At 33.9% G+C, this 10,190-nt stretch overlaps 1 protein-coding gene across 1 annotated transcript; it reads right to left on the reverse strand.

Annotated features, from left to right (window-relative positions):
• Positions 1–388: 388 nt before the first annotated feature.
• LOC141336931 (membrane-spanning 4-domains subfamily A member 4A-like) lies at positions 389–2,746 on the reverse strand. The gene is made up of 6 exons (XM_073842653.1): positions 2,582–2,746; positions 2,257–2,376; positions 2,127–2,183; positions 1,597–1,737; positions 548–685; positions 389–397 (listed from the first exon to the last, which is right to left on the reverse strand). Exons 1-6 carry the CDS (start codon positions 2,744–2,746, stop codon positions 389–391), a joined length of 630 nt encoding a protein of 209 aa, XP_073698754.1.
• Between the last annotated feature and the right edge of the window lie 7,444 nt (positions 2,747–10,190).

The raw sequence follows: 10,190 nt of genomic DNA on the forward strand, positions 1-10,190 counted from the left end.
CAGTATATCTGGCAATGCACCACTCTTAGAGAGTTTAAGCAACATTTAAAATCATATTTTTGCGGTGGCGTTTGAGCATACATGAGTGCAGTGTCAGTGGTGAAACAGGTTTTTAATTAATTGTTTCACTGAACTTGAGGTTGAAAGTGATTTAATTGTTTTTTGCATGGTTTCTTGTACAGCACTGTGGTCAACCTTTGTTGTATTAATATGTACTTTATAAATAAAGTGAACACTGAATAAGTGAATAATATGTACAATATGTTTGCTCTCTTGTTACAGATAGAAACACTAGAAAAAAACTTGCTTGAGTCATCAGAAGCACCACTGTGAGATATTGATTCCTTGCAGTTGCGCATTTTAGACACTAGGATCTCCTCATTATGACTCAGTATCTCTGGGAAGTATCAGACAAGGTATGTTAGTACACAAGAGACTAAAAAGATTCAAACACAAGTGAAAACTAGTCTTATCTAGATTAAAATAACTATTAAAATAATAGACTGGCACTTTGATTTATAGAGAATTAAATCACTAAGTCTTTTACCTGGTTTAGTTCCACAACCACTGTAGAGTCTTCATTGTTGCTGGTGGCTTTGCAGGCAAATGCTGAGATACAGATGGAGATGATGAACTGAAGGCTGGAGAGCAGTAGCAATAGTATAATGGTCCCCAAAATAAATCCCTAAATAAAAACATTCAACATGCCCATATATGAAAACAGTTCCACAAATAACACCCCAGCAATTATATTTATCAAAAGTTATAGTGAAAAATTATACTATACAACAAACAGATATTGTAATGATGTATCTAAAAAAAGGATAAAGTATACACATCCAAAGTATCTTGGCCAGGTGCAAGATCAAACAGTACAAATAATATAAAAAAACATTTGCAAAAGTGTGTGCCCGACGAAGATCTTTGACCGAAACTTTGCCACTTTTCTAATTACACTCTTAAAAATAAAGGTGCTTTAAAAGGTTCTTCACAGTGATGCCATATAAGAGCCATTCAGTCAAAGGTTCTTTAAAGCACCACCTTTTTATAATCTGAAGAACCTTCTTTCGCCACAAAGAACTTTTGTGAAACAGAAAGGTTCTTTAGATGTTAAAGGTTCTTTATGAAAGCATTTAGACAAAAAAGGTTCTTCTATGGCATTGTGAAGCACCTTCATTTTTAAAAGTGTAAAGGGAGAACAACAGTGTGCAGATCTGTTTTGTATTATTTAAAAGATGTATCTAAAAAAAATCAGGATATGAAGTTCACAAATTGTCAACATTTACTCTCCCTCTTGTCATTCTATTTTTTTTTCTTGAAAAGCGAAAGAAGGTATTTTGAAAACTTTAATTGAATTACAGTGAATAAAGCTTGAGCCTCCACACTTCAATCAATCAACAAACGTAAAGCTTTATCAAACTGGTTTAACTTGTGCATTATATTCTGAATTTTTATAAAACCATCCAACAGCTTTATGTGAGGAAAAAACTAAGGACTTTTTTGTCAGTGATTAATGCCTTAAAATGATGACAATCTTAATTTTGGGGTTAGCTGTTAAGTAAATAAAATAGCTAAAACAAAATATTGCACATTTACCTCAGATGTACATTCATCATCATCATGGTGGTAGGAGCAAAGGTGAGTGAGCAAAGGGCCGGATAGGTCCAAGCCCATCAGAAAAATGGCTATTGCTGCAGTTGTAGCACTGAACACATTCATCCCAAGAGAGGCTTTCACCTACAGGGAGAAAAGCTTTAAAGTGACAGGACTTGTAATGGTTTGAATTTAAGTTAAAAATCATTTTTTAACTCTGTAAAGTAATAATGAGTTTTAATATTTTAGCAGTTAAATAATGAATGTTTATTGTGCTAAAAAGAGATTAATATCTGAGAAGTTGCATCTACACAGTCTCTGTAAAAACATAATAGGCTTCATTTACAAAATAAACGCCCGGCAAAAGGAATTTATCGATAAAGACGTGAGTGGTGGCTACGATCAAATCTCACATCAGGTCTTGCGGTGATTTAAATTTCTCAAAAACTTCTTGAGTAATGTAAATAATGATGTACAAATAAGTAGTGACAGTAGTTATCACCCACAGATTTCAGCACATTATGTATACGTACCACACACAAATGAAGTTTATTCTGCGCAGCAACAGACAGAGATCCAGCACTGATGTACTGAGAAAAAAAAACATGTTAAAATTCATACTGGAAATTAAAATTAAAAGGGAAACTAATAAATGAAACTTACAATGACAGATCCCCAGTAGTTGATGCCAGTAACTATAGATATAGTAAAAAATCTGTCGACATTTACGTTGAGTACTATACCAAGTGAGAAGACCATCACTCCAATCATTATCTGTACAGTCTAGAGAGCAGATATAGGTCAGGTGTTTTATTCATGATGGCCTACCATTTATGTTTGGAGACACAAAAGTAGAAGCTATAGATTTTATTGCACTAAAGGGAATCAGAGCAGCTTACGACAATAGACTTCTTTTTAAATTATCTAGAAGAAATTGCTAAGAACAATCCCAAAACATATCATTGTAATTCATCATTAAAAGCATTACCCCCAGTGCCTTTGGTTGTGCTTTGAAAAATCCTTTAAGAGCCGCATTTTGATATGTTCCTCTGGCCTCCTGTCCATCAGCATAAATTACACTGTCTTTTGCCTGTGGATTTATTTGGATGACAATTGCAGCTTTGTCGGTTGAGATGACTTCGCTGATTTCCATCCTAAGTTCTGTTTTGTATTTCCCTGGAATTAAGCAATAAGAATTACAATTCATTTAATAATAACAATTTATTAACAATAACAACTGTTTTGTTGATTTCGATTGCTTCCGTTGTCCTTATTTGTAAGTTGCTTTGGATAAAAGCATCTGCTAAATGACTAAATGTGAATATTGAAAACAGCAAAAATGTCGTCAGTCTTGTTAACAAATAGTTTGCATGATTGCACTGGGTGTTTTATTTGTTTCATTTCGCTGATTTTTATTCTAACTTCTGTTTTGGATTTCCCTGCAATTAAGCATTAAGAAATAAATTTCATTTAATAATAACTATTTATTAACAATAACAACTGTTTTGTTGTTTTCGATTGCTTTCATTGTCCTCATTTGTACGTCGCTTTGGATAAAAGCATCTTTAAATATTTAAAACAGCAAAATTGTTGTCACTCTTGTTAACAAATAGTTTACATGATTGCACTGGGTGTTTCATTTGTTTCTGACATTTTCAAAAGCATGTTCTTTTTTACTCTTTTGTTGTAGTATGATATCCAAGCAAATCTCAAAACCCTTACATGGAATTTAATACACCAAACTATTATAAAAAGAAACAAAACATTACACTAAAGCAATCACTGGTGTGAAAGAACACGAAAGTCAAAATGTAAATCTTTTGAATATATTATATATTAATATATTATAATTTTACCTGAAATGAAATGAGTTGTGTTGATGTGGATGTCTGATCAGTCTTAGGGTGTATTTTTGTGCATATGGACCGTGAAGAACCACTAAGGAGGAGCTTTTGCGTCAAATAAGCTTGCTTTGTACTTTAAAGCATTAAGTTGATACACTTTACATAAAGATAAAAAAAACTACAAGGTACCGTAAACTATAGAAATTGACTGAGAACAAAAATATGCAAAAATAATTGTTTTCGAAATTTCATTTCACTGATTCTGTAGATGTTTTGTGTTTTGTGTATTTGTCAATCAAGTCGCTTTTATATAGTGCTTTATAAAATGGAGACTTTTTTCTAAACAGCTTTATATTAAACCGAAAAGTATAATAATCAATGTGGCAAAATAATTTTCTGTAATTTAGCTCGTCAGTTTTGTGTTCAGTTCAATAACTGTAAAATTTATTAATAATGACATGTGAGTGATGTGTAACACAAAGGAACACCCTTTTCCCACACAGGGTTAGGCTTAACATATAAAATGCATCATAAATGCAATAAACTTGCTCTGGAAAATAATTTAATCTAGTAATAAATAAAGATGTCTTGTTTTGAGTTTAGACAGCCACAGAATGTCGTTTGCCACCAATCAGGTGACAAACAGTTTACCATTGTGATGCTTGATATTTCCACTAGCTGTAACTTTGCTCTTTTTGACAGTGTGGAGAGTTTCCTGTATCTGACATAAGCAGACTGCAGACCACAAATGCTTACAATTGATGTGTATCTTGTGTCTTTTGCTTGTTCAGTGTGCAGTGGAGTCTGTCGTAAATACACTGTATATGTTCAACTTTACAGTTGACTGAATTAATACTGAATTGACCTGAGCTGTATAAAGACACTATTGGCATGTCAAAGCTACTTTACAGCAGAATTTGAATTTGCTGCAACTGCTTTGACGCAATATGTATTGTATAAATTGTCACAGAAATAAAGGTGACTTGAATTGTATTTAAATTCAGTAATTTTTTTTTTTTACAAAGTTCTTTAAATAAAAAAACAGTGTGTGTGTGTGTGTGTGGGGGGGGGGGGGGGGTGTTATGAGTGAATGGCTTCACAGGATGTGCCTCAAGTGAAACTGTGAAAGCAGTTTTTAAAAAACTGTCAATTTAAACTGTTAAAAAAAGACACAAAAGTGCATGTCTTTGTGTAAATAATCAAGTACTTTGAATTCTTTACCTTCATTTCACAAATTAATCAGTTCTGTAATCTGTTTCTCTGATGTAGAACAGAATGGTGTGTGTGTGTGTGTGTGTGTGTGTGTGTGTGTGTGTGTGTGTGTGCGCGTGTGTGTGTGTGTGTGTGTGTGTGTGTGTGTGTGTGTGTGTGTGCCTGGTATTCATCACGTTGTGGGGACCAAATGTCCCCACAAGGATAGGAATACCAGTAGATTTTGACCTTGTGGGGACAATTCTCAAGTCCCCATGAGGAAACAGGCTTATAAATCATGCACAATGAGTTTTTTTGATGAAGTAAAAGTATGCACAATCTCCTGTGAGGGCTAGGTTTAGGTGTAGGGTAGGTGTAGGGCGATAGAAAGTACGGTTTGTGCAGTATAAAAACCATTACGCCTATGGAATGTCCCCATAAAACATGTAAACCCAACGTGTGTGTGTGTGTGTGTGTGTGTGTGTGTGTGTGTGTGTGTGTGTGTGTGTGTGTGCATTTAAGTGAATTGATTTAAGGTTTAAACATTTACATCAAACATCAACTGTCCAGATAAACAAGCAAGGACAGAAAAACTATTCAGGATTTAAAAACTTTATGAGGGTTGCTTGTTATGATACAAACAATGTCTTGAGACAATCTTTGTAAAAAACTTGAACTGTGGGATCATAACTAATACATTTCCCCATAATGTCTGTTTTTAGTTTTATTACATCATTTTCTATTGAGTCAACAAAAACTTTTTTTGTTAGAAGCAGCGGTTTTGTGTGTGTGTATAGGAGCTTCCTTTCTCACTAATTCATCCTAACAGAACAACTGGTGACATTTCTTAGTTTTGCAACAAAACTGCATGTGGTTTCCTGTGTCCGTGTAAACCAAATGGCTTAAAATATAGTACATGGGTAAGAGGATAGAAAAATGCGGTTTGAACAGTTACAACAACTATTATGGAGAGTAAAACATAGACGTTTGTGTGTAGTGTGTTTGCTCCATTGTATTCCAAGTTCAATTCATAATTATAAAATAGGCACAAATATTATTGCCTGTAACATTAGAACAGAGTTTTAAAAAATCCGAAGTGACGGGTAAAATATGTTAGTTTATAAGAGACTCCAAAAGAAAAGCAACAGTGAAACTTAATTTTTTTAAGTTAAAGTTTTAGTTAAAGTTAAAGTTAAAGTAAAGTTTAGGTAAAGTCTTTTTTTAGGTTAAAATGAACAAGACCAAAAAAAGACATGAAAGTGCATGTACTGTCGACAATCAAGTCCACTGAATTCGGTCACTCTAGTAAAAAGGCTTATAAAAAAACATTGGTTAACAAACAATTTTTGGTCCATGTCAAACTTGAAATACACCAATGCATGACAAAACACTGAACCTTAACTGAAGAATTTTCCCAATAATTATATAATATGCACAATTAATTTTGCTCTGTCTTTACAGATTTATTTATAGGCATTTCATATTTCCAGCAGGCCTTAACTGATGACCTCTGTCCAGTGAAACCACATGTAGTTTTAGTGTTGTTAGGAATTAGTAAGGAAGTTCCCCGAACCACACAAACCCACTTCTTCTAAAAAAACAAAACAAATGTAATTGTCAGTGGAGTGTAGAAAATGATATAACAAATATCAAAACAGACATTATGGGACAAATGTTTTAACTATAAAGCCAGAGTTATTGACAATTTTTTTGTCAAATATTTTCTCAAGACATTTGTCTACCAACCAGTGACCCAGTGATAACTATTGATGAGGTTTTGACCATCATATTTTTTTTTTCATTCTGAATAGTTTTTCTATCCATGGTTGTTTATTGTGAACAGTTGGTGTTTAATGTAAATGTTTAAACGTTTTCACTTGAAAGCCAATTCACAACCAAATCTTTTTTTTTTCTTTTCCACATTATCATCTGCTATAGCTTGTTTCCTAATCCAGCTTTGTGCCAATTGCTAATGTTTCTGTATTGCAAGTTTTTGGAAAAACAGCAATGTACAAAATGCACATCAGAATTCATATTTAAAGCAATGCCTGATGCTATTTCCAAAGTGACATATAAATATACTATTTTTTTAACAGCTAGTTGTATGTAGAAAAGCTATAGAATGTCCCAGAGATTGCATTGTGTCAGTGTATACTATATATTGCCAAAAGTATTGGGGCACACCCTTCAGATGAATAGGTTTGACTACTTTAGCAATTTCCATGAGTACAAATCTTTTGTATTCTAGCTTGACAATGCCTCTTTGTATAAGGCAAGGTTAAAAAATAAATGATGGATTCAGTCAGTGTGGAAAAGCTTGACTGGTCTGCAAAAAGCAAAATCCTAATCCCAGTTGAACACCTCTGGTGTGACTTTAAATGCAGACCTTGAGCCAAAAACTCATCACCAAACATCAGTGACTTGTACATATGGCTACAGACATTTTAGACACTTCCAAAACTGTTGCAACAGAGATGGAGATACAATTTTTAAATTCATGAATTATGTTTCCATCTTTGTTGCCACTGTTTTGGAAGTGCGGTTTTCTGTTCTAAAGAAGGGGGTTTTCCAATACTTTTGTCCATATAGTGTATGTACAAGTCATCAGGGTTGGGGCCATTAATGAATTGAATTGAGAATGAATGGTAAATTCCAATTCACTTCCTGGAATGGAATTGGAATTGGAATTGCATGCAGCTGACAGGAAATGGAATTGGAATTGAATTGGAATGTCAGGAAACAGAATTGAATTAAAATAAATTTCACTAAATTCCACTTGATTTGCTAAATAAAATAATTTGACTTGATTTGCTTGATAGTTTATAGTACATTAAATATTGTAAATCACATAAACAACAAACATATAAAAGAAATACAAAGTACTGTATGTTTAGTATGTTAAGCATGATCATTTCACATGCCACATTTCAGGAAATGATGATAATTCGATGCAATAAAAAGAAATGAAATACATGAATGAACATGACTCATTTTTTGTGAGTTGAGACATATATTATGTGGTAATCATATATTGAATGTATAGTACATCCAGAAACTTATCACCGCTGTCATTCAATTATTAATTCATAATGTACAGTTCTCATTTTTATTTACTTGCATTTGATCAACTCTATTTCATACATGATATTTGTAAAGCATCATAAATAAAGTTCAAATGTATGTCTCTAAATGCAATCACAAATAAATGCTCAGAAACAGCAATAAACGGAATTCAGTGGAATTTCCCTGAATTGAATTCCACTTCCTGTAATTCCAATTCAATTCCAACTCTGTTTCCTGTAATTGTTGTTGAATTCCAATTCCAATTCCATTTCCTTCTTTGAATTGGAATTGTTGAGTTCATTCCTGAATTGACCCCAACCCTGCAAGTCTTTGATGTTTGGTGATAAGTTAGGGTTATGTCCTTTGTTAGGGTTATGACATTTTTGGTCCCCATGAGGAAACAAGCTTATAAATCATACAGAATTAAGTTTTTTGAAAATCTAAAAATGCAGAAAGTTTCCTGTGAAAAGGTTTAGGTGTAGGGTTGGTGTATAAGGGCGAAAATACAGTTTGTACAGTATAAAAAAACATTAGCCTATGGAATGTCGCCATAAAACATTGAAACGTGTGTGTGTGTGTGTGTGTGTGTGTGTGTGTGTGTGTGTGTGTGTGTGTGTGTGTGTGTGTGTGTGTGCTCCATCGTATCAAAACAGACTAAAATACAAGTTGAGGATATACTCTTTAAGAATCTTGGTTAACAGATAAAATCTTTAGTCCACGTCAAACATTACATACAAAAAAAACATTAAAACACTGGGCCATGTCTGATGCAGAAGCATATTAAAATCCATTTCATATATAATTATAAAATATGCACAAACATTATTGCCTGTAACACAAAAAAATCTAAAATAACAATGAAACTTGAATTGTCTGTAGACTTTGGATGCTAGGATCTCCCCACCATCACTTACTATTCTTGAGAAAAAACAGAAAAAAAAAGTTATGTTAGTACACAAGAGACTCAGAATCATTATTAATTTTAATTCTGCTAAGAAAGATTCACGCACTATAAATGATAAATGATAAAGAGAAGAACCCACTACAATCCTAAAAAAATAGCATTACCACAACTAAATCATTTACCTGGTTTAGTGCCACTTTGACCACTGTAGATTGGATGTTGCAGGTGGCTTTGCAGGCAAGTGCTGAGATACAGACGGAGATGATGAACTGAGGAATGGTGAACAGCAGCATTATTCCAACAGGCCGCAAAATAGATCCCTGCAAAACAATTAACATCCCCATACCTGTAAGCAGTTCAAATGATATCAAACAGCTACTGAGTGAGTTCCAAAAAGTATATTGAAGTGGGTATCATTTAAGCTAATTATGACAGCATCTCTAAAATCAGGATTAAGCAATAGGTCAGTAAAATATCTCTTTTACCAAACATGTATGGCTCTCTTTCTTTTGTGGAACATGACACATTTGTGTCGTGACACAGACTGTTTTCCATGCAATTACAATGAATGGTAACTGGAGCTTTCAAGCTTCAAAGAAGACCAAAAATCTGTTCGTTTTGTGGGACGAACAGACTGATACATGTGTCTTTATTTTGTCTTGAACTTAAGAAACTGGTAAGTCCAATAATAGGAATTCATAAATAGGACATTGCCTTCATGAACAAGCTGTATGTTTCTTACACTAATCTATGAATGCATAGCTATGAATGCATCAAGCCATTCGTCATGCTTAAAGGGATGGTTCGGAGTAGAATTGACTTCATTGCTATGCACTCCAAAGCCCATCTTAATACCCCATCCGAAGTTTTTTTTACCTTAGTCGAACATTTATGGAGATATTCGAGTTTTTCGAATTGCTTGTTACAGGAGTGAATGGTACATGTGATGTATCTCGTAAATTGCACCACTAAACGTGCAAGTAATCTTACCAAACTTGTACAGTAGTGTAAATAGGTTATGTACTCACAAAACGCTGCATCAGAACATTTGTAAGTCCACCATGAGTGTTTTAAAAACACGTTTTACCCGAGAACTACTAGTCTCAAAAACAACAAGTCGATGTCTTTTTCCTGGTTTGAAAAAAGCACGTAAAAGTCCTCCTACTACATCTGTGTGCATGTCAACTTGTAGGAGGACTTTTACGTGCTTTTTTCAAACCAGGGAAGTGACGTCGACGTGTCGCCATTTGTAGTTTTTGAGACTAGTAGTTCTCGGCTAAAACGTGTTTTTAAAACACTCATGGTGGACTTACAAATGTTCCGATGCAGCGTTTTGTGAGTACATAACCTATTTACACTACTGTACAAGTTTGGTAAGATTACTTGCACGTTTAGTGGTGCAATTTACGAGATACATCACATGTACCATTCACTCCTGTAACAAGCAATTCGAAAAACTCTAATATCTCCATAAATATTTGACTAAGGTAAAAAAAAACTTCGGATGGGGTATTTACATGGGCTTCGGAGTGCATAGCAATGAAGTCAATTCTACTCCGAACCATCCCTTTAAGACCACTGTCAAAGGGATAGTT

The sequence above is a fragment of the Garra rufa genome, chromosome 6, assembly GCF_049309525.1.
Source record: "Garra rufa chromosome 6, GarRuf1.0, whole genome shotgun sequence".
Classification (NCBI taxonomy): Eukaryota; Metazoa; Chordata; class Actinopteri; order Cypriniformes; family Cyprinidae; genus Garra; species Garra rufa.